The 25,921-nt window shown below is 42.5% G+C and overlaps 1 protein-coding gene across 3 annotated transcripts in view; it reads right to left on the minus strand.

The window, feature by feature from the left end:
- The window catches only part of ENTREP2 (endosomal transmembrane epsin interactor 2), a 399,527-nt gene that overhangs the window by 3,910 nt on the left and 369,696 nt on the right, over positions 1–25,921 (minus strand). For all 3 annotated transcript variants that reach the window (XM_050967970.1, XM_050967969.1, XM_050967968.1), the window contains 4 exons: positions 25,541–25,676; positions 13,279–13,354; positions 8,246–8,842; positions 1,385–1,713 (listed from right to left, as the gene is read on the minus strand). In XM_050967970.1, the coding sequence (XP_050823927.1) occupies positions 1,385–1,713; positions 8,246–8,842; positions 13,279–13,354; positions 25,541–25,676 (1,138 nt within the window). The remainder of the gene's footprint in view (positions 1–1,384; positions 1,714–8,245; positions 8,843–13,278; positions 13,355–25,540; positions 25,677–25,921) is intronic.

A 25,921-nucleotide genomic window follows, 5' to 3' on the forward strand; every position in this document is an offset into this window, starting at 1 on the left:
GGAAAAGAGTGGACAAACAGGCAGATGCGATAGAGACAATGATCTCTATGATATGGGGTTGCTCCCATTTATATATCCTCAATTCTCCACCCAGAATCTTATGGTAGTGGGCTAGCATCAGTGTTCCCTCTAATTTTCCCCACACATGTGCGGAATGAATTTTGTTACGTGCACCAATACAGAGGTTGGTCCGAGGGGTTCAGAGTATGGGAGGGGGCTCAGGGCTGGAACAGAGGTTGGAGTGCAGGGGTGTGAGGGCTCCAGTTGAGGGTGTGGGCTTGGGGGTGGGGGCGTGAGTGCTCAGCGGTGGGGCCGGGGATGAGGGGCTCAGGGCTGGGGCAGAGAGTTGGGGTGTGTGTGTAGGGGTGAGGGCGCCGTCTGGAAGTGCAAGCCTGGGACGAGGGGCTCAGGGCTGGGGTGCAGGAGCTACGGCAGGGAGAGAGGACTCCCTCCAGCTTTCTCTCCCTGAAGAGACACTTCTCCCCTGGCCGCAGCAGGTTGGGGCTGGGGCAGGAGGTTCCCTGAGCACTTGCCCAGCCATGCACCTTACAGGCAATTTAGGGTAGCATGTCTCTCAGACAGCCTCCCAAACCACTGGGGGAAGGGAGCTCCATTTCTACAGCTGATATTTTTGTTATAAAATGAAGAAGAGGTCAATCCTGCAGTTGTATTAAAATTTGGCCAATAGGCATTAGAAAATTAGACGGCCAAAAAGGGTTTATTTTGAATCATGCTTTAGATTACAAAATATTAAGCTTCATGCATTGTTCAGTGCTTTGTGTTTTCATGGGCTCTTCCAAGCATGTGAACCAAACTTATTCCTCAGTCAGAGGTGTGGGGATTCTTTGTTCCTTAATTCTGAGAATTAGAATTTGACAGCTTCCTAAAAAATAACCAAACCTGGTGTTCATCTTCTAGCCAGAAGCATGGGTGAGCACTGTTCTCCTTCAGAACAGATGCCAATACCACTTGTCCATCTACCCATTCTTGGGTAGTTGGTAGACTCCATCCCTCCCTTTTGCCATCCAAATGTATCTGCTGCACAATGCAGCTGAGCATTACTAGTTCAAGAAGTAAAAGCTCCAAGTCAGTTTCCAAACCTTTGTACCCTATGTCCTCAAATATGTTTTCCACCCCTGCCTTACAGGTGGGGAGAGGAGAGTAAGCTTAAAAATAAAGTGAGAGTTCCCTATAAACCTTCAAGGATAGCATCGGTATAAATTCCTGCTCTGTGGAGTTTAGTCGTAAAGGCCATCTTTCAAATCATGTCTTGTTCAGTTCAAAATATGTCATTGCTTGACAAAATTAATACTCTAAAGCCAACCAAGGACACAAGCAGGGAACTGGTGCTAACATGCTTATTATAAAACCATAATGGTCCTACCTGGTCTATAATGTTGGCACTGAAGATGGCTTCTTCCATGTGTCTTTCATCAGATTTGATTACAGATCTTATGCTGTTTACAACGTGACGCACTTCTGGAGGGAGATTACAGTTTGAATGTTCCAAAAATTTAGCCACCAAAATTTTTGTGTCTTTATAGGCCTTAAGGTCTACTAAAGAGTGCGGTCGCTCTTTGGAGATTGTGTTGAAGGCCTTTGGCTTTAACTGTAGGTCAATTTTCCTTGTCTCTCTTTGTTTTCCAGTGGGTGGGAAACAGCTTACAGAGTCCTGGCAAGCAGAGGCAGCCACATGAGAACTAGAAACGGGAACTAAAAATAAAGGGGGGGGAAATGAATCTTTTGAAAAAAGGCTAGAATAAGAAAGGTGTCAAATCAAACATCCTCACGGGAATATTATAAAGTTCAGCCTACAACCTGTAACTCCTAGTAGGTTCACAGTGCAACAAACGTAAAAAACAAAGGAAACATTTAAAAATAGTTATTTTAAAGACTTCTAATAAGGGAACTGAATGCTGGTGAAACACTTCACACTGGTGTTCCTTGAAAAGTTCTCCCTTTACCCCCAGAAAAGGTACAGCACTGAGAGTGGCAGGGCAACATTCCTTCCCAGGACCAAGAGGCACCACATGGGAGAGTGAATAGTTAAAAATCTTCATGTTCATTGACCCTTCTGCTAATACTGCTATCATGAATGCCAATTGATACTAACTGTGTTAGGGGAAATTTTTCCACTACAGACTGGGCTCAGACAAACATTCATTATATACAAGCCACTGCCCCTATGCTATAAACACAGCTGTAGACTCAATTTCCCAGGACAACTAGTCAGACCAAGAAAAGTTTAGGACTGGGCTGGTGGCCTCAGTCATTTTATACCGAAGTAAATAATGCATCAAACCATTGTGAAAATAGAGCAAAAGTCCATGCTGAAATAAAAAGATCCAAGTCTCCACTGATTTTCTCCTGAAGGCTGCTTCCCAAAATATGTGGATGTGCTGCATTATAATCTGTCACAAAACTCTGCCCTCACACCTACTTCAGTGCTTCCAATATGTTTTACTAAGGCAACATACCAACTGCATTGTCTTTTTGGTGAACCACCATTACATATACATATCTTGCACCCTGGCACTGCAACCCTAACTGTGGCTTGGTGGATTGGTGATGGAGGGACAGCAGGGCCAAACTGAAGTGGTGGTGCAACCCCAAGTGCAGGACAGGAACCACTGCTGCAGGGTGAGCATAGGGTGGACTCACTCTGCCCCGAGCCGTGAGAAGTGTACATGTGCTTAATGCCCCGTGATCCAGAATTGGATGGTTTGGGAACCATCTCTTTTAACCGAAGAAACTGTAATGAAGCACTAGAGTAAAAGAAAAGAAGTTTAGAGGCCCCAGGCTCAGCACTAGAAGGAGTGATAACGTCTGGATCTAGGCAACATGTGCATGGAAAATGGTGTTATCCAATACTGAACATAATTTTTGTACACCTCTACCCCGATATAACACTGTCCTTACCGCATTATAGGTGAAACCGTGTTATATCAAACTTGCTTTGATCCGCCGGAGCGCACAGCCCTGCCCCCGGGGTGCTGCTTTACCACATTATATCCAAATTTGTGTTATATTGGGGTAGAGGTGTATATTATTATTATTACTACTATTATTATTATTAACAGAGTTTGGTGGAAAAGAGTCCCAATTACTTGATTTTATTTTTCAGTCTGTAGCTTGTTATAATTATTGATGGGGAAAAAAAACCATAATACAATTTTTAGGAAATTGACTCCTCTCCTGTTTCTAATGCAGCCTGAAATAATCCTGTTTCCTAATGTTGGCTACATGTAGGAGCGCAGGCAAATTATCACCTGTTAAGAAATGTTTCCAGGGTTATGATGCATTTTCCTCTTTGTTGTATATTTATCAAAGGTGCACATATTTAATGTTATAGGCCTAATCTTGAAAGCCAATTGACATCAGTGATGTGCAGTGAGGACTCAGCTCCTCTTGGGAACAGGCCCTATTGTAACTCCTCAAGAGACCCAATTAACCATAGAGGTATCTAGGATGTACTAGAAACAAGCAGGATGAATTCCTCTTGCCTCTATGTCTAAAGGAGCAGGAGTTTTGTTTAACAATTTCATTCCCTGTTACAGATTCATTCTGTTGCAGAGCAAGTGTCATGCACCACTAATTTTAGTTAATGTACACATTCTGGAGAATACCTTGCCACCTTTTCCTGAGCTCCATCCTATCATTCAGGTGCCAAAGCATCAATGAACTGCAGACGGGCTAGTAAAGCATCTGCAAACAGCTCCAGAGGGTACCTGACAGGCCAGCACAATGATCAATGATCATGTGATGATGCCACATAGTAATTACCACCACAGTCTTCTGACAGTCAAAAAGGATTAAATCCGCCCATTTGTGGTAAGCCTGTTTATTACTCTTTCCAACATTGAAAACTATTTTGAACTTCTAGGAACATTAGAGGATGTTTTTCTTCTGCATCTTCAGGGCAAAGCAGATAATGAAAAACTGGTCTAATCCTTCCTGGCAGAGTGTATAATTAAACCAGGAAAAAAAATATTAAAAGAACACTGAGTCTCACAAACTCAAAGCCACAATGAAATTAAGAGGACTGGCTGCTTCTGCCCTTAACTCGCTTTGGTGTAGCTAGGTACTGCAATACATGATGGTGTATGGCTCTCCAGTGAAGAGGTGACATTTCAATGGGTTTAAGTGGAATTTGTCTTGGCAGCCTTTACCACACTCATGGTGCTTAACATACCTGGGGCATAGAGCAAAATGAAACACTAGACATTGTGATCTGCCACACTAGTCACTATAGAGAATGCCAACAATGGATTGGGTTACTCTGGGCTAGTGTGCACAGCGATAGTGGCAATTCCTCCCAGCGTAGATGCAGTTTATACCAATATCACTAATTGTTTTAGTCCTCCTTTGTTATGGTAATAGCTTATTGAAAAAAATACAAACAATTCATTTATAAATACTTTTAAAATTGAGAACCCCTTTCTTATTGAGATTGTATGTGAACCTACCACAGTCACAATGTGCAGGGATTACTGACCATGAGAGTCTATTACATCAAAGGTATTTTTGATGTGCTTGTATCTGAATCAGCAGATTTCCTGCTTTAAACAAACAAAAAAACAAGAAATCTGACTCCCAATACCAAGAGGTAAGTGGATGGATTATTGACCAAAGAGACCAGAATGGGTCTATCATGTCAAGTGTTACTTGGGGGCACATTAATCTGAGGATTATTGACACAAAAGTCCATAAAGTCTTAAACCTGCTTGGAAACAAACACTTTAATTCCTGGATTATTAATACATTAGGCGTAATGACTGTTATGTTACTGTATGTACTGCGCAAGTGCAATAATTCTGCTCAAATATTTTATGCTGGAAGCTAGTTGCTGTGCAATGGCTGTAGCACGCGTGATCCAATCTGGCAGAGACTCTCCACATCAATGTGTAGCGTCACATTTATAAATCACTAAAAATCAGGATTTGTATAGTGGAAATATGGCAGGCACCTAAGAGAAGTTAATTGGTGGCACCTAGGAGTGAAAACTGAGTTCTAATTAACATTTTCCTGCAAATTCTCCATCAGGAGACACATACCTGGTCTTCCCCCATGAAAGATGGCCCCCACACAAATCTACCGACGTAAACTTGGACAAATCACTTTATTTTCTGTGCATATCTATACAATGGGGATAACAAATAATTTATCTCCCCCACCCTTTCTCTTTTGTCTTTTTAGACTAATCTTTTTGGGGCAGGGACTCTCTTTTCACTATATATTTGTACAGCACTAGCAGGATTAGTCTCATCTGAGGCCTCTAGATGCTACCGTAACACAAATGATAATAAAAAGACAGAAAGCTAAACTGTAAATTACTTTCAACAACTAGCTTTTCCTCTGGGTTTTGGGTGGAGCCCAGCTAGTTCCTAGCATCTCACCTCTTGTCCTCAAACTCTGTGGAACCCAGTTCCATTTCTGCAAGGTCACATCTACCCTACCCTCGGGCACGGCTCTCTCCCTGCGTGGAAGTAGAAACAAGCACAAAGGAGTGGGTGTGTCAATTTCCTGTATCTTTGCATTCCTCTGGAGAACATCTGTTTGGTCTGGCTTGTGATCAGGATGCTGATGTTCCCTTTCCCTTCCCTTACTTTTCTCCTCTATGGAAGGCAGGGACCTCTGTGTGCTTTAACGTCAAAAGGCTTTCTTCCTACTTCTGCCAACAAATTCAAAAAATACAGAGCCATTGGGGCCCTTCTCACTGGACTGAATCCACCTCACTGCAATAATCCCACCTAGCTGGACTTGGCACAAAGAAGCTGCATGAGTAGATGGGAAATAGAATCCTCCTGTTCCCCCATTCTGCAAGGAGCATTCCCACTCCTTACCTGGCCACTCTCACCTTGTTCCCATGCCCCAGTGCATGGTGGTGTGCCCAGGAATGTGGACCCCCTTGAATGGGCTGCAGATCTTCTGCCTCTCCTGCGCTGAAACTACCCCCAATTCCAATATGCCTCAGGCCTTCACTGCTGCACAGGAGTTTTTCCACTGAATGAACAATGTACAGCCTAAAGCAATTACCAGATTGCAATCTGCAGCATCTAAACATTCCATGTTAAACTCTACAACTTCATAGGCCATCCCTGAAGTATCCAGATCAAATGCTTAGGCAGAGATAGCCAAAGATAAGCAACTTCAGCTGTTTGTCACAAGAGAAAGCACCTTAGGAAAGATGAAGCTGAAGGGGCTGATACAAACAGCTGCTACATGTCATTGGAAATACACTTGTAATATTTATGTAATTTCCAAATAATGTTCAACAACCTCTTCCCTCTAGCAGGGAGGAAAGCAAGCAGATGTAATGACTAGGGTTGAGGAACTCCATGGAGCTGGAGATTTTCTGAAGCTCTCAAACTGTTTATGAAGTTTACAAAATGGTTGAATTTGCAAAGTTCTCTTTCTTTTCATTTAAACTCCTCCATTTCTCCAAAGGGATTTAATTTTAAAGAACAAACAATTTGGTGATGAAAGAATCTCCCACCAGCTAGATCAGCACAAGTAAACTTCCTATACATTACATACAGGTGCATATTGGTTTTGTCTTTTTAGATCTTTCTCTGCCACTTTATTTACAGTCTCTGCTAAGCAGAACAACTTTCCAATGCATGAAGTTAAGTGGGTGGGAAATTAAACAAAATGAGTTCCCATATCTCTAGTTTTAACCCACACAACTGCTTCTTACCAGATACGCAGCATTGCAATAACATTCACACGTAAGAAATCCAACATATACTATTTTTAGATTAAGGATACACATTTCCTGGGTGGCAATTTGAAGCCAGGTTTCTAGATTTAAAATGTCAGTGCATTAACTCACTGTTCCAGGGAGCTCACAGAACTACATGTTAATGTCTCTGAAATTCACAGAATCACAGAAATTAAAGATGCAAAAGTCCTAGTAGATCGCCTAGCCCAGGGGTCGGCAACCTTTCAGAAGTGCTGTGCCGAGTCTTCATTTATTCACTCTAATTTAAGGTTTTGTGTGCCAGTAATACATTTTAATGTTTTTAGAAGGTCTCTTTCTATATGTCTATAATATATAACTAAACTATTGTTGTATGTAAAGTAAATAAGGTTTTTAAAATGTTTAAGAAACTTCATTTAAATTTAAATTAAAATGCAGAACCCCCCAGACCAGTGGCCAGGACCTGGGCAGTGTGAGTACCACTGAAAATCAGCTCGCGTGCCGCCTTCGGCACACGTGCCATAAGTTGCCTACCCCTGGCCTAGTCCAATCATTCTCCCAGTGCAGGGTTATTCTACATACTATTTTCTTCTCCTGTTTTGTCTGCTTCTGCTTTTAATTAGCCAAGCAATGACTCTTCCCCAGTTCCCTTGGAAAATTATTCAACAGTCCAACTGCTATCACTGGTAGGACAACTTTTCTTCCTTTTACTTTCCATCTATTTCTCCGCTTTACTCCTTTGAACATCCCTGAACAATTTACTTCCTTTTGTGATGTCAATCCCCTTTCAGTAGTTATAGACTGTTATATCATCTCTGCTATCATTTGGCCAAGTTATTCTACTGTAACAAATACTTTCTCTTTTACAGTCATAAACTGATTTTTCATGAAGAGTTGGCAGCTGCTAAGCAAGACCTCTCCCTTTCTCTCCCTCTATGGCTGAGGGGGGTTTTATAGCAGAAGAGACTGCTGCAGGAAAGCCAGACGCTACCACCTTGTTATTCTCATCACCATCCTTCTGAAAATGACCCACCATCTTGTTACTACACAGTCATACTGGACCTGCTGCCTCTAGAGACAGTGCTAATAGTGTATTGCTTGCTGATCCTATCAAAGACAGTGCCACCTCAGGGAGGAAAACCAGAAGCCAGGCCTTTTGCACTACAAGTATGTCTGCTTGGCCACTCCCCTTTCCTGAATGGTACCCCAGCTTCCACGCAGCTCTTTAGTCTTGGTGTTCAGTGTGACAGTGGCAGACTAGCAGAAGCACCTGTTCTTCATACGCTTCCCAAGGTGTAGGTTTTTCACTCAGTGGAGAAAGGTCAATACAATGAAGATCAGCAATTATTAATTTCACACTTGTACATTTTTTTCCACATTCCTCTGCCTATAACTTTTAAACATGGGAAATGTACAAGGAGCTAAATTCTACATGTGTAAATCATGCTGCAAAACTTGATATAATTTCCAACAATACTAGCTGCAGGATAAATCAACTGTGCTTGATTTGTTCCATACTACATTGCCTTAGTGGCCTACACTTACCTTCCGTGCTGGATGAACATGATACAGGGTCACTAGTAGATCGGACTATGTTTGGAATGCCGTATTTTCTAATGCAATGCTGCTGGGCAGTTCTCTCGGGGCAGCCATAGTGTGATGAAGTACTTGCAGGCACAGAACAGAGAGAGGGCTGAGTGTGTACAGCAGCAGGCTGGTTAAAGACCCCACAACATATTTTCACTTGTTTCAAGGTTGGTGTGGTTTTGTTTTCTCTAACAGAGCTCTGGGATTCTCTTTCTGATGGGCTGAAATTCTCTGAGGAGCAGTCTGAGGCTCTGCCATGAACATAGTTCTCATATTCCTGGCTTTGAGACCTGTCCATAGAGGCTCTGCTGCGGGAACTGCCATCCTCATCAGGGGAACATTGTGAGTTAGTCCTGTGAAACCCAGAGCGAATGCTGTGATCCAAACTGGTGCAGCTCCTGTTTGTGGCGCCTTTGTGGGTTGTACTGTATGGAGAAAAGTCTGTGGAACGAGGAGACCCCTGAACTTCCAGAGAATAAAGATCCTCTGAAGAGTAGCTATGATCTGGAATATCAGCAACCTCAGAGACCATAAGAGAGGTACTGCCAACAGACACTGAAAAACAAGGCATTTGGAGTATTATCATATTGCAGTCGTCTATATCATTATTAGTATTCATTCTGTTTTTAAGCCAGTGCTGTACAAGACAAAACATGAAGAAAGTCCTTGTCCTAAAGAGATGATGATCTAATGGTTCAACTCATGGATTTAAACCAATATATTAAAATATTTTAAATGACAAAATGCCAGGATAGTAAAGACTGAAGTCATCCTCCTGCTTTTAGTCTCTTTTAAGCAAAATGCTTTGAGCTATTCTCATCTATTTTCTTTCACTGATAAAGCTCATACCAAAGTATATTCTCCCACTACAGTTAGTGTGGGGTGAAGTCCTGCCTTTGGTTTATTTGATAAACATTTCTTTTAATGCTGTAAGGATTGTGTGTGGTAGGAACAATAACACTTTACACAGATACTCAGTAACCAAGGCATTTATCAAAGTTTTATACCTACCAGTATTATCAATGCTAGTTTTGTATCTAACACCTTGTAACCAGGCATCACATGTGTCTCAAATACACATCAAAGAGCTTCTCGAAAAAGAATCCACCCTTGTACCATCTCTTTAGCATACAAAATGTATAGCGTATCAGAGATTTCTTTGTCTCTACGTGGCAGATGAAAGCTCAGCATTCTCTCAGATATACATAACTGTGGAAGCCCTTTGTACTAGAAGCTGAGATTTTTATCTCTTCTTCCAAGATACTCACACATTTATATATAAACGAAAATGTGTGTGTGTTACGTAAAGCTGTATTTTTCCTCCTCTTTGTTGCCAGAAATGATTTACTAAGAGAATAAAGAACCACATTCTATACATTCTTTTTTGCCCAACTTCAGAATACAACCAATTACTTTTTTATAGTGGACTAGAACTGATGAGGAGTTACCGGGTGTCATCCCCAATTATATAGAATATACATCACTTAAAATAAATTGTTCCATTCAGCTCAGCAATCTCGGATTGCCCCCTTTCATGTAATAGCTGTTACCAGCAATGTTCGTAAGGTAAACAGGTTCTCATATGTGTGTTGAAGGATGGGACAATAGGATCTGTTAGCAGGTTTACAAATGTTTGGTAAAGTGCCTCTGCACCTGGGGTCTGGCTAGCAGGAAGCAATAGAAGTGCTGAAATGAAAGAGAGCCTCTTAGTGCTGTATTCCTGGCCTGCAGGAAATACTGTAAACTTCAAAAGGAAGTTGTGGTATTTTGGGGGCTTACTCTGGCACTCCAAAGATATGGAGAAGGCGCCATTACTGCATATGTCGTCAAATATCCAAAAGGCTAGATTTTATGAAGGACTTTTCATCCCTACTCAAAATTGCTAAGTGAGACCTAGTATTTTCCTCAGGGCATGTCGGAAATAAACTCACATTTGCCAGGCAACTTAAGTTTGCCAAAGGACACATTAGTCAAATTATGTAAATATCTATTTAGACATGTTAAAATGCATATTATTTACTGCTCAAAGTGTATTAGGTACACTGAAACTTAAGTTTGGAGATGTAAATACTTATTTAGACATTTTTAAATAGCATGTTTGTTAAATATACCAGAATGTCCCAAAAGCTTCTTACTTGGGTAGTTAAGATGAATCTTTGTAACATATCACATTAAGTCATGATCTGAAATCTTTAAAATATTAAGACAGATGCGTGAATGGGTTAAATCTGCATCCCATCCTCAGAGCACAGACTTGAACTAGTATCCACACTCACCATGGAACCTCTTTTCCAGGATCTGGATTTTTGATATTCAGAAACAATCAGATAGTATAAACCTTCCAAACAGACACTCCCACTCTCTCTGTATCCTGGCTGGAGCTGTTTGGACCCAGGACCGGCGCTAAGGTTTCTCGTGCCCTAGGCGCACGGCCATTTCGCCACCCCCCACGCTGATCCCGGGGCTCCGGTGGAGCTGCTGCAATCATTCCTGCGGAGGGTCCGTTGATCCGCCGCTTCAGTGGAACTGCCGCAGGCATGCCTGCGGGCGGTCCACTGGAGCCGCGCGAGCAGCTGACCACCCGCAGGCATGACTGCGGCAGCTCCACCGGAGCCACGGACCAACAGACCCTCCGCAGGAATGCCTGCGGCAGCTCCACCGGAGCCGCCTGCTGCCCCCCTGGCAAAATGCCGCCCCCCGAATAAACCTGGCGCCCTAGGCGACTGCCTAAGTCACCTAAATGCTAGCGCTGGCCCTGTTTGGACCCATTGGTTAGCCTGACTTAAGGGCCTTATTTACACTTTCTCATGATTGCTACACTCCACTGCTGCAGTTCCCCTAGTGGAACCAACAGAGGAAGCTGTAGTAGAGGCTGGTCAACATCATCTTGACTACCATTATCATTTAACCCTGCTCTGAGCAGGTCTAGCTGCACAATGAGTGCTTTACCATGGTACTCACAACAGTGGCAAGGTTATTTCAGGACATTTTTGTAAGGGCGGGCATTGGGGGAACCTAGTGTACACACAGACATAGCATGTTAATGCATAATATACTTAAGCAAAATGTATGCAGTGTTGTTGTAGCTATGTTGGTCACAGGATATTAGACAAGGTGAGTAAGGTAATATCTTTTATGTGACCAGCTTCTCTTGGTGAGAGAGAACAGTTTTCAAGCTGACACAGAGTTCCTGAAGGAGAGCTCTGTGTAAGCTCAAAAGCTTCTCTCTCTCACCAACAGCAGCTGGTCCAATAAAAGATATCACCTCACCCACCTTGTCTCTTTCTCAGTATGCAAAGCAATACATTCCTGTGGTTGGAGGCAGAAACTCTTTTGAAATGAGAATATACATGAAAACGTTGGATTTATATTCACTGTATGTATTCTGTCATGTTAGTAATACTAACATTTAATAAAAGTGTAAGAGTTACATTTTTAAAGATGCACATATACTTTTACATCTCCCATCGTGTCAAAGAAAGAGTATGCATTTTTAATGTCTACATAATAAATACATATACACAGAGCTATAAAATGTTTATGACTGAATCACTGATTCTTAACTCATCTACAGCATCACATATTATTTCAATACAAAGCAGAAAGGAGACACATTCTGCTCATCAAAGTGACCCAATAAATTCAGTTTTGATAAAACAAATTAAATATCTGCTATGTATATAAGAAAACTCTTTGTAAACATCCCCTCCTTAATAATAAAAACTGGTCACCTCGAATTGTCGGCATCACTGCACAAAGATGTCAAATGGTTTTGGTTTTTTTTAAGACTATTTAGTGCTAGTGAAAAGTGAGGAATTGACCACTCTGGAGACTGAAGCCTTCTAGTTATCCACAAAACAGACACATCATGGGAAGTACCCGATTCCCAACACTGATGTGTCAGCATACTCTGACACTATTTTGGAAGATAACAGAAGATAGTTCAGTCCTCAGACCTGTTAAAACTTTAGCTTCTCTTCTGAGATTGTCAGCAACAGTGCCAAGAGGTAATACCTACAGGGCGTTAATGTTGGCTATGATATGGACACCTATCTACTGGGGATTAGACTGAGACCATCACCTCATTTCATATACATTACTGAACAGCCCTCAGGTAGTAACACATTCTGGTCATTGAGCTGAATTTATGACATTGACCTAGAGGTGAATACCTCTCAATGTCAATCAGACTTGTTACAGAAAGGCTGTTCTGATCAACTTTGTTAAAAGAATGAGCTGGCCCTGTGCAGCTGCTGCTCAGGATCTCTATGCAAGAGATCTGCCTTCAGAAAAAAGAGCTCAGGTTCATTCCTGGTCTTCTGGAGCAGCAGTAGGGAAGAGCGATGTGAGTGTATCTGTCCGAAGGCAGCCACAATTGCTTATTAATATTATTTATAGAGTGCCACAGGAATGCATGGTGCTTTAAAGGCAACTAAAAGCCTCAGGAAAGCTTCCAGTCAAAGTAAGCTCTCCACAGAGCTTTGGAGACAGCTTTGGAGAAGAAAACTGGCTTTCTTCTGTGCCTGTTTTACCATTGTAGCAATATCAGTTTGTGAAGAAGGAAAGTAGTGAGTGACTGGGACAAAAGTGTTTCTTATTATGACCAAGATGGGACAAAATCCCTCCTCTTCTAGGTAGAAAAGAACGAACAAGAGGAAACAGCCCACTCTAACACCCAGTCTACACTTAAAAGTTAGGTTGACATAGCTACATGCTCACACTCCTGAAAAATTAACACTCCTGAATGACATAGTTAAGCCAACCTAACCCCCAGTGTAGACATGGCTAGACCGAGGGAAGAATTCCATCGACCTAGCTACTGCCGCTCAGGGAGATGGCTTGCACACATGGATGGATAAACTCCTTCTCTCACGCTAGGCCCTATGTCAGTAAAGCTGCAGCAATGTAGCTGTGCCACTGTAGCACCCATAGGATAAACATGGCCTTAGTGACAACTGCCTGCTCCCAAAATAAACAAACAATAAAATCACCTTGTGTGCTAAAGCCGGCTGTCGTGTTTCTCTCACCCAAACTGGATTCAGTCATTTGCTGAGCTGTACCGGTGATCTGTACAGAAAGTGTATAATAAATAGTGTGTTAGCCTGCAGATAGTATTACCCACACATACAGGGCTGAAACATACTGTCATGGAACTAAAGGATATGACTGGTAATGTGAAAAAGCTATCCTACAAGTTGCTATTCAAGTCAAAAGGTATTTATAGACATAGTAATTTACTATGTCTTTGGATCAGCAGCAGATGCAGAGCAAATGAACATGCCTAAAGCAATTGCTGGATTTTCCAGAATCTATAAAATAAATTATCTTGGGTTCAGAGGCATTTAGGGCTTCAGGCTAACGTTACAAAGCATAATGACTGCGGTGCTTAAAATTAATGCTCCTATCTTCTTAGCATATGTGCAACACGCCTCAGGTGGCACATGACCAGGATTCATCTCTGAATTTGATCCGCTGGTTGGATCATTAGCTTCCCTGCCCAGTACTGATGGGGAGTGCAATGTGAACTGATCCATAACACCACAATGCTCCTATTACCAACAGTCTTTCTGTAGTGGTCTATATATATCACTCTATTCCAGAGGTGGGCAAACTATGCCCTGCGGTGCCGCCCTGCCCGGCCCTTGAGCTCCCAGCCCCTCCTCCACAGCCATGCAGCCGTGCGGGCAGACCTCTGAGCAGCGGAGCTGCATGCTCCTGCCGAGCAGAGTGGCAGAGTGTCTAGCTCTGGCCGGGCAGCACGGCTGCCAGACATGCTGCTCTGAGTGGCATGTTAAGGGGGTTGGGGGGTTGGATAAGGGGCAGGGGATCCTGGGGGGCAGTCAGGGGATGGGGAACGGGGGAGTTGGATAAGTGTGGGAGACCTGGAGGGCCTGTCAGGGGGTGGGAGTGTAGATAGGGGTCAGGGGATGGGGAACGGGGGGCCTGTCAGGGGGCAGGGGTGTGGATAGTGGTCAGGGAAGTCAGAGGATTGGAGCAGGGGGGTTGGATAGGGGGTGGGGTCCTGGGGGGGCAGTTGGGGTGGGGGGTCCCGGCAGTTGGGGCGGGGGGGGACGACAATGAACAAAGGGTGTTGAATGGGTCAGGAGTTATGAGGGGGGCAGTCAGAGAGCGGGAAGTGGGAGGGGACGGATAGGGGGCGGGGGCCAGGCTGTTTGGGGAGGCACAGCCTTCCCTACCTGGCCCTCCATACAGTTTTGCAACCCCAATGTGGCCTTTGGGCCAAAAAGTTTGCCCACCCCTGCTCTATTCCCACTATGTGGCCATGGGGAAAAAGTGCAGGGTGGAACCAGCAGAGACTACAGCTGGTAGAAGCATGTGCAGAAACAGCCAAAGTGCACACAGAGAACTTTCTGCAGTTTTGACTGGATTTTCTCTGCCTCTTGCTGCTTGGCTGCTTGTTCCAACCCTCTTCTACCACCCTCACAGTCTCTTCAACTCAGCTTCATGCCACACATTGTCCACATACCCTCTTTTCCCCTGCCCTGTCAGCCTCACCCTTCTTCCCTTCAGCAGGCACTCCTTTCACTTTTCTTTCCATGTACCTTATCCCGTTCTAACTAATCATGGAACTATCATGCTATCCGCTGCCATCACATTGTTCACGTTGCTTTCCCCCACTCTCCTTTTGTCTTTTTAGACTGTGAGCTCTTTGGGGCAGTCACTGCCTGATACTCTGGGTTTGTACAGAATCCAGCACAATAGCCCTGTTCTTGGTTGGCCCCTAGGCTCCACCAGAATAAACATTAATAATATTCTTCACTTTCAGTCCTTGAACAACTAGAGCAAAACAGCTTTGGGGTTTACTTTGCAGAAGTACCTACATTTAAGTATTTAATGCAGTAATCTCTAAAATGCTATAGGGTTCTTGTAGACGGATGGTGCTCTATAACAGTAGGGCATTATTATTTATAGAAGTAGACTCATTACAGTTGCCAACAATTTGCAAGGGTGGATTATTATTAACAAATGGTTCCTTCTGCCAGAAGGAAATTCCAGGATGTTCCCCCCACCCCAAATTATTCACTGATGCAGCACAGTTTGTGGTTTTGAAAAGTTCTTCAAAGCCTTTTCCCCATCATTTTAAAACATCTTAATATATTTTTCTCCTTGAAATGCAGTTACAAATTTCACTTTATATATAGATGATAAAAATCAGCTGATGGGTTTCTGTAAATCACAAAGCTACCTAAGGAATGATAAAAAATTTTTTCTTAAAAAAAAATAGAGATGGGTGTATAGGTGTATAGGGGAGGAGAGTTTGCAAAACAAAATACAGAGAAATGCCTGAGGAAAGTTAGCATTAAAAAGCTATCAACTTGATTAAGGTTAGATACAACATTCATAACTCCAGCTTCATGTGGATTCCTGTTGGAGATTTCTTTGTAAAATCACTAAGAAGGAGCAGAGCTCAAAGAGAGCATGCCAAAGGGGAAGAATTTAAAAAATCTAGACAAGTCTTTAAGAACCTGATTCAAACACTACTGAAGTAAATGGGCTTTAGACCAGGCCCTTAACCTTGTTTTTAATCCCTCCAATCAGATTTTTAGCAGTTCTTTGGGAACCTGCTATTGGAAAAGAATACGTGGTAATTATAAATAAAACAAGAGTTCCAAACTATACCCTAAGATGAGGTCAGTATAGCATGAGAAGTTATGTCATCTTTAGCAGACCACATCACGTCTGCTTCTGTATGGCCACATTTAACTAGCAGACGTTCATTGCAATAGATGACAGAGCCTAGAAGTAATCATCAATCAGCTCTATACAAGCTCTGGTGTCGAGGGCTTAATTTGTATTTGGCTGTCTATAAAATTGAATGTAACATTACTACACTAAAGCCATTAAGAAAAGAGCTCTAAGTGTTTGTGAATGTGACTATCTACATAAAAAATGGTATCAGAAATATTCCCCGTGCAGATACAGCTTCTGTGATGCAGTACTGCCGAGCAGGCCAATATTTAAAGTAATAGGGTCTTGTTGTGAAATTATTTACTGACAAAGTTTTATCTTCAAAAAATCTTTCTTCACTATATGTGAAAAAGCCTGGTTACTTACCTTGTACAGTAGCTGGAGTTCTTTGAGATATGTATTCCTCAAGGTGCATATGCGCTCTATACACCTGAGACTGGATGATTTTTTGTTAGCAATGTCCCTGGGTCCACACCTATACCCTTCTCCTCCTCATGTGCCAAACCAAAGGTATGAGGGGATGGGAGATGGACTAATTGCCTCTGTAGTTCCTTCTCTACCATGAATACCTTGTATAGAAACAAGCTAAATAACCAGACATCCAGTGAGGGTCCATCTGCGTATTCCATTTGAGGTGACTCACAATCAGTGTTTATCGAGGACGATGGTGTCAGCAGCTCTGCTGTATTGCAGAGCGAAGGACTGTTCTTCTGAAGGATGTGTCTTTTATAGAACCTTGTACCAGGATGTAACACTTCATAGAGGCATGAACAGAGCCCCATGCTGCCACTCTATAGGAACATCTCAAAGTGAAGGTATCTCAGAGGAGATTGCTTCTCCTCTCATACATTTGGCAAAAAAGACAAATACTTAAGGACATTTCCTAAAAGGTTTCATCCTCAGCATGTAAAATGCCAAGGCTTGTCCAACATCCAAAGAGTACAGCTTCTCATCTTCTCTGGTAGCATGGAGATTCTGGTGGAAGACAGGTAAAATGAATGACCTGGGCCAGACAGAATTCCAAGATTACTTTCGGAATGAATTTAGGATGTCACCTCAAGGAGACCTTATCCTTACGGATGACCATATAGGGAGGGACTGCCATAAGGGCGCCAGCTCATCTACTCTTCTGGCTGAGATGATTGCAACCAGAAAGGCAACCTTCATGGATAGATGAGCAAAGAAACATGGAAGCTAAAGGTTTGAAGGGGGAATTTGTTAGTGTGGATAAGACTAGCTCAAGGTTCCATAGTGGGTAGGTTTCATTACTAGAGGAAAGGTTCTGATAAGTCCCTTTGAAAACCTTACTGTAATCAGATAGGCGAAGATTGTATGGTTGTCCACTAAAAGGCAAAAGGCACTAATAACTGCCAAGTGTACTCATAAGGAGGTGAGGCAACTGTGACATTTTCAGAGACAGGAGTTAGTTCAGAATATTAGGGATCTCTGAATACTTTAGGGCTAGCCGATGATGTTGATACCATGCAAAGAACCTCTCCCATTTTGCAGTATAGTGTTTTCTTGTGGAGTCTTTTCTGCTATTGCTAATGATGGATTGTACAGCCTCCATGCATGATCTTTCATCCAAATATGAAGCTGCTAGACAAAGAGATACTGGTTTGCAAGGGAGGATCTTGCCCGTGTCTTGGGTTAACAGGTCTGGCAGGAGCTTTTAAATGTAGATGCAAGGAGAATGCTAGTGAACTAAAACTGCCTTGGCTACATGGGGGCTACTAAGATCACCAACATTTTGTCCTGTTTGATCTTCCTCTGGACCCAAGGCAAGAGGGGAATGTATGGAAATGCATACATTAGTGGTTCTGAATGTTGTACTAGAAATGCATCCCATTTGGAGCTGTGTCCTCATACCGTTTGAGGAGGCTGGACATTTCCTGTTTTTGTTAGATGCAAAGAGATCCCATGATGGGAATTCCTGTTGTTGAAAGATGTTCTATACCACCAAGTCGTTAAGTTCCCATTTGTGGTCTTTGGAGAAGTGTCCTCTGATATGGTCTGCCAGAGCATTTTGCACCCCTGGAAGATGCACTGCTCAAAGCTGATATGGTGGCAGAGATATGACAGAAATTGTTTGCAAGCCTCATGCACTGTATTCAATTTTGAATTCCTGAAGGGTCCAGATAGCTCCCGAACCTCACAGGGAGGAGTCTGTAATTAGTTTTTTCGTGGGTCAGGGTGTGTGTGCAAAGGGAACTGACTTCATGTTTTCCTACCAGGCAAGTGACCTCAGGACCCCATGGGGGAGCGAAACTGACTTGCCAAGAGTAAGCTTTCATGGCACATAGATTGTCCATAACTATGCTTGTAGACTGGGATTCTCAAACTTCATTGCATCGTGACCCTTCAAACTGAGAGTTGGAAAAGAGTTGTCTTTGTTTAGTGAGGGGATTAGAGAGACCAGGGCGATAATTCTGAAACATAAAAGCAGATTAAGTCATTCAGCTGTCAGATATAGTATGAGCCTCCAGCCTCCTTTCTTCTTGTGGATGAGGAAATATCTTAAGTAAAATCCTCTTCCCATGTATTGGGGTGTTGCCAGCTCTATGGTTCCCAGATGGAGCAGAAAGTCCACTTCCTGGGTGAACATCCTCTCGTGAGAGGGTCCCTGAACAGGGACTCTGTTGTATATCCATCATATATCCAGGGGTGATGATTTCCAGAGCACACGTCTGACGTTAAATGGTGCCATGCTGGAAAAAAAAGTAAGCTAGGCAGCTAATAAAAAAGGGTGTGGGAATCTGGCTCAAGTGGACTTGGTATGAGGACTCAAAGGTCTCATCAAAAGTCATCAGTTAGTAATGACATTCAGCTATTACTGGACTGGCTGGATTCACGCTAGTGACTGTAATGTACATTCTGTGGCTGCTTGATTTTGACTTTGATTTTAACAGACCTTGTGCGGTGGCAGTATGCAGCACATGTTCCGTTCCTCAATCTGTAAGCTAAAGAGCCAGGGAGCTACAGGTGTTGTATGCTCTCAGCAGTTTCTGTGTTTTCTGTGAACTAATGTTTCTTTAGCACAAGGGACACCACAGTGACCTTGAGGGGAAAGGCTCCATTATCCCCTCACCTATCTCCTACACCACAGCTCCTATTTATTTTTAAGCTAAATTTCAGGCTTAAAGAAATGTAAAAAAAACCTGTTTTGACAGTAAAACAAAAGATCTTACTGTCACGGAGTCCCTGGGCGATGCTTTGGAACTGCTCCCCACAGAGCCAGTCAGGACTTTGGGGAGCCTCCTCTCCCTTGGAGCAGACTGTCTTCAGGGCAAGAAGCTCACACGGTTTCACCTCCTGGGTCTCTCCTTGGAGTATTCAGCATATGCCCTTCCGTGCGCTTCCCACAGCGAGTACGCCCAGGCAGGGTCCTGGGGAAGCCAGAGGGTCCTGCATGCACCCCCACTTCACTTCGCAGTCAGATGTGACTCTTAGCCAGCCAGTAAAACAGAGGTATTAGATGACAGGAACACGGTCTAAAACAGAGCTTGTAGGTACAGAGAACCAGACCCCTCAGCCAGGTCCATTCTGGGGCCCAGCGAGGCAGACACTCACGTCTGCACTCACTTCTAGTCCCCAGCCAGCTTCAAAATTGAAACACCCTCCAGCCCCTCCTTTCTGGTCTTTGTCTCTTTCCCGGGCCAGGAGGTCACCTGATCTCTTTGTTCACCTTTAGCTATTCCTTTGCAGGGTGAAGGGCCCCATCCATTTGTTGCTAGGATACAAAGTGTCGGCAATTTATGCACACTGGTAACTTAAGAAATGCATAGGGGAAACTGAGGCACCCACACAGTATTCAGAGGAAACATTAAGAACAGCCCCACTTTGTCACACTGACCAACACCTACTTTTCATTCACTTGATTTCTTTTTCTGAAAGGAGACAACACCAACACAAACACAGGGCCTATTCTGGAAACCCTGTATGAATATGAGTAAGGGTACATCTACACCAGGTTTCCCCAAACTTTTTACCTTGCATCCCCACCCCGCCCCAGCTGTGGTTGGGAGCTGGGACCAGATGTGGGGCTGGAGTTGCAGCCAGGGTGAGAGCCAGGGGCCGAGGCCGGGACCACAGCTGGGGGCAGGAATGTGGCCAGGAATGGGGTCGGGACTGAGAGTGGAGCCGTGCTGGGGCAGGACTGGAGCTGCAGCTGGGCTGGGAGCCAGAGGCTGAGACTGGGGCTGCAGCTTGGGGTGGAGTCGGAGCAGAGCTGGGGGCAGAGCAGGGCTGGTTGGTGCTCCCTGGCCCCCTTGGGGGCTGGCCTGGGCCCCACTGCGCCTCCCAAATATTCCTCCATGCCTGCCTAGAGGGGGCATGCCCAATAGTTTGGGGATCACTGGTCTACACTTAAAAAGCTACAGCTGCACACCTGTGCCGGCGTAGCTCTTCAGTGTAGACACCATCTATGCTGATGGGAGGGTCCCTTCCATCAGCGTAGTTAATCCACCTCGCCAAGAAGTGGTAGCTAGTTCAGTGGAAGAATTCCTCCACTGACCTAGCACTGCCTACATCAGAGGTTAGGTTTGCTTACCTACAATGCTCAGAGGTGCAGACTTTTCACACCTGAGTGACATAGTTAAGCCAACTTAATTTTCAAGTGTAGACCAGGCCTCAATCAAGCTAACTATCTTCTTGCCTGCTGAATCAGATGTAAGATATTTCCTGTCAATGCTCATCTCCAGTAATGCCAGACGTATCTTGTACATTGTGGCATTTAGTCTGAATGGAACATACCCAGAACACAGCCTGGAATCCTTGAATTTTTCAGTAATGGCAAGAAGGTGAAATGTTTCCACCTGTGCAGTGGCTCTGTTGCTAACAGTGAGACACTGCTAACTTCTCCAGGGAGTGAATTACTCAGGGAGTGGATTATGCAGGGAGAATTTGGAGGTAACACTCCTTCTCCAGGGTCAGGGTGAAGATTATATCATTCTCTCTCTCAACCCTTTAGGGTTTATTCTGGGAGTATAAGATCAACTTCAAAGTGAGTCACTTGCTTTCTCAGACTTAGAAGCACCACATGGACCAAGAGCTCCTTTAGCATATTCCTAAGAAATGGGGCTGAGTGAATAAGATAGTGTGCTTGGAAACGTAGGGCTCTTTCACTGAAAATTGGTAAGAAAAATGAAAAGACAAGACCTCTCAGCTTAACCTCTGGGCTCCTGGCTGTAATGTGCAGACTCTTTACATTGGGGTATAGCTTTCTTTAAATGTAATATTTGGCTTTCCTAGTGGTGGTACTTTGCTGGCAGACTGGAAATCAAATTGAGGAATAGATAGAGCATTCTTCCACTTTACACATGGGTTTTACAACATCCCTTCTCTTAATACCAACAGAATACTCTGCGCAGCCTCTCTGTTTACAGAAAAGATGGCAATATCTTTAATCTCTATATAAAAATATCAACTGCCTGAGGCTTCAGCTGCTCAGTGGCATCCAAAAAAGTGGAAAGATGCATGGACAGCTTTTAATCACTTGAGGAAGCCTATATATATATATATAGCGAGAGAGAGTGTTAAAATCACTTAAGAGTTCTCAGATTTTCTCTCATCGAGCACTTTTTCAACATTCAGACTCCATTTTACTAGAATTAAATCCATTTAATTCTGTCTGGTCAGCATATTCATAATTTGCATTTCCTTCACTGTCTCTTTCTCCATTTATCAGAATTATTGCTGAAATGTAATTTATATGCAGTTTACACTAATAAGTGGAATTGATTAACCTTCTGTTTGCTTGGGGGAAGGGAAGCCATGTTTTAACAGTAACAATCCCTTAATGTTTAGTCAGGTCAAAGCTCCTGCTCACCAATGGGAGGGAGTGCAGGTGTTACTGGCACAGATTCTCTTATCCACCCTGCACCCCGGTAATGGATGTCATGAATAGGAATATCCTCAGGAACACTGGCTGCATTAAAAGATAGTCACTAAGCTGTTAGGATTCAAAGAATAGCTAAACCAGGGCTTAAATTCAGCTGGAGCTGTCCGGAGCAGAGCTCTGGTAAATATTTTTAAAGCCTCGAGCTCCTTTGCGCCCCATGGGGCTGAAGCTCCTAGCCTCGGGGCTCTGGGAAATACTATATGAGAATTTAAGCCCTGAGCTAAACCATGCTTTCCGCAGCTCTGCGCAGCCTACTAATTAGTAAAGCTTACAAGATATTTACTGGTATAATTCATCCAGAGACTGGGTCTTTCTATTCTACCCTAGCAGATATCACCCCTCCAAAAGTAGTGCGAAAAGCACTGTTTTCAAGGCAATACAACAAGTTGCAGTATGGATGACAACTGCAAATTGTATTTAGAAGCAACCACTGCTACTAGCACTGACATTTTCTGTTCCTATCCAGGAAATAGTTATGTCTAATTTGATATAATTTGATTAAATTCTAAAGAGCAAACAAAAAAAATATGCCTCATGCTCAGTAAGAGGCTTAATAATTATTATTGATTAATGGCTCCCAGCAGCACTTCTGTAGCTAAAGCTCTGCCATTATTTCCATTGGAAAGTCTGACTTTGAGGAGTTTATAAAGCTGGTCAATTCAATTCATACCGTGTTGCAACCTGATGCATATTATATGAGAGTGTGTAGCATGTATCTAAGAATTTGAGTCTCCATTCTATATTCCTTGCAGATCTAAATTTGTCACGGACTTTAAGGCTGTTTTCTTCAGTTTTTAAATTCTTTGGGACTTCTGGTCACAATGAATGCAGGTTTGGGCCTTTGGTGTTAATGAAAGTGTCAAGAATATAAGTTGTTCTGCAACCTCTACTATTGCCAATGCACTTCACTCCTCACCTCCCACATCTCTTGCCATTCGACTCTTAGAGCTTTCCTGGCTAGAAACTGCCAGGCATACAGTGGGGTAATGTGGATTAACACCCAATAAGAGCTTTATAATCATGATCACATAATAATTAAAAATCCACCGCTCATTTTCACTTGAGACCAGAACCAACACTGGAACCCAGGTGCCCAGACATGAATGGATGGGTGCACTGACACTGACCCAACTGTCAGAGATTTATGGACAATGTATCTGCTTAGGAGGGCTTTTGGGGAGGCCTGACATAATAGGGTGGAGTATGATTTTGCTGCCTTAAGTTACTAGCTTGTTAAATTAATTATTTTTGTCGTCCTTGAATGCCACATGCTGCTGGGGTGACTATTCCTGTGTAAACTGTGATCCTGACTAATAGTCAGAGCACCCAGAATGGTGGACAGGCATATTTTTGTATTTAAATATAAATAAATAAATAGCCATTTATATAACTTTCTAGCATACCACATACAAATTCTCACCTGAAATATGTTTTTTTTTTAAAAAAACAGATCTGATTTTAATTGCTTTTGCCTTTTTTTAAATTTAGAGATAAGACACAAATATAAAAACATTACAAAACACCCTAAGCTTTCAGATTCCTTTATAATCAATGCTGTAAAGAAGACAGGGCAGAATTTCACTAAATAACATTTTTGAAATTAGCTAATTGGGACTCTAAAATGTTGCTGTTCAGTAGCAATTTTCATTGACTCATCTCTATTACTGAAGAATAAATCAGAGAGACAAGGGGGAAAGTACCTTTGATTGGACCAACTTCTGTTGGCGAGAGAGAAGTTTCGAGCTTACACAGATCAGAGACAAACAATGTTTGGCCTGTTGCTACCTTCTGTCAGGTATAAGTGAGAAAAACAGACTTAGTGGAAGCTGCTATGTGAGGTTAAGAAAGTTAAGAATGGCTGATGGGTCTCATTTAAGCCTAGCTGCACATCCGTGCTGCTTTCTTTGGACACTTTGTAAACTGTCAGCAATTTTCCCTCTGTGGTGGTGGGTCCATGTGTTTATACTGTAATCAAATGTTTCTTAATACGTTGCTTTCCCTGGGGGAGAGCTATCACAGGTTATTTCTTATATATGCTGAGTAAATGTGAAGGACTCTAGTAACACATAGTCTAGACACGTGCTATGTTAACCAGCTCTATGCACCTAGTTCTGCAACTGTGCACCTCAACCCTGACAAGCAGTAGCCACTATGTTACATTCCTCAGACTTCCTTGAGTTTCTACTGAAATTTGAAGAAAATCAAAGATCCCAGAAGCAAGTAAAAAAGAGAAACTGAGACTGTTATATGGGGTCGCAGTTTATCAGCGTGATCGCCACGCACCCCTTACATATCACTGTTTAATTTGTCATTAACTGTTTCCCCCATGTGGACCATAATTCTGTAACTGATTGTCTGAATGAATTTTGAGTCTCATGGTATGAAATAATGTAGAAAATACAACTGAAAAATAGAAATGAGATGTACTGGACCTTTTGTTAAAGCTTATAATGGAGTTAAGGGGCTTGTAGAATACTGTTATTGATACAATATATCAGCCATTACTGCAAATAATAGCATCAAAAAGTATGAGCAATAGCAAAATTACAGACAAATGTAGATTCTGCTCATTGCTTTGTTACAGAAATACGTCTCTACTTCTTATAGTTCAATATATAGCTGTGTATGGTTCCTTATCACTTAATGTAATCACTAGGTGCAGGTCAGTTTCCAGTATTCTGGGGCCAGCTTGGTTTCTGTTCCTGGAAGGCTATATGTTAGAACTGGTAGAGAGTAAATTTTGACACTGGGCATAAGCCTTTCTGTCAAGACTTGGGCAAGTTATTATAAGAAAATCTATGCCAGCTCTTTTCCAGAAGATAATTTGAGATGCAATGCCAACTGCAAAGCACTTTTTTTTTAAATTGATCTATAATCTTTTGCAGGAATTTCTCCTAACTCTAATATGGTACTTAATGGAATTTTATATAGAAATTTGTATTAATCTAAGCCCAGACCAGAGGACATGTTAAAATTATATGTCCCATGAGCTGCATTTCTAATACACACAAAGATGGTATCATCACATTTTGTACCAAATAAAATTACCTTCTTGGTTATCAAATCTAATTTTTGTACTATCTCCTACCTATGCACAGTACATTAAAGAAAAGTAAGGTAATCCCCCTGTTGGAGGCACTAGACTACTTTGAATAAAGGAAAACTGCTTCCCACTTGAGGATTCTTCTTACCAAAAAGGCCCAAACAGCCCAATCTCACTTCAGAACGTCATTCTCCATCCACACCTAAAAAAAAAGGTTCCTTGCTTCAATGGCTCAAATCTCTTCTCCTAGGTTTCTTCAGTGATGGTCCAGTGTTCTGTGATTATTTTTGTGATTTTTTAAAAATGAATGACCTCAACTGAAATGCTATGTTTTATACAAACATTTGCCCAAGCATGCACCCAGAATTTAGGAGGATGCAGATTTATAGGTGAAGGTCACAAGCTACTACTGGGAAAGGAAAACACCCATTTAAGTTGAAGACAATGGACCAGAAATTATCAGTTTAGAGAATGCAAAAGTGCTTACAATTCAAACACGTTTATCACTGTGTCCTTCAGGTACTCTTAACTCCTAAATTCTTTAGTAAGTAAGAGAATGGCCAAAGAGAATTCATCCCTATTTCCTTTGACTTTTCCTTACCTGACTAGCAGGGGTCTGTCCAATCACTGCTTCATAAGGAGGGGGCAGCTCCGTTGGATATAGCATTCCTGGACTGTTAATGGTGACTTCATATAAAGCACTGAAGGGGGAATGAGGAAAGTCCAAATGGAGACCTCTGTTAAAGAAAATAAATGTTCAATTATCATTTCACTGCACTGGATTTACCTGGAAAACTAATGTCATCTTCCACAGTGATGTAGTTAGCAGATGCATGCCACTGAATTTGTGATTGAACCCATTACAAAGCAGTCTGTTGAAGAGATTCATCAGACAAGTGAAATGAAGCCTAAATTCAAAGGATAGTTTAAAAATTTTATTCCATTTTTGGATACTGGACATTTATACCAATCTATTCTATAG

This window comes from Gopherus flavomarginatus, chromosome 9 (assembly GCF_025201925.1).
Source record: "Gopherus flavomarginatus isolate rGopFla2 chromosome 9, rGopFla2.mat.asm, whole genome shotgun sequence".
Classification (NCBI taxonomy): Eukaryota; Metazoa; Chordata; order Testudines; family Testudinidae; genus Gopherus; species Gopherus flavomarginatus.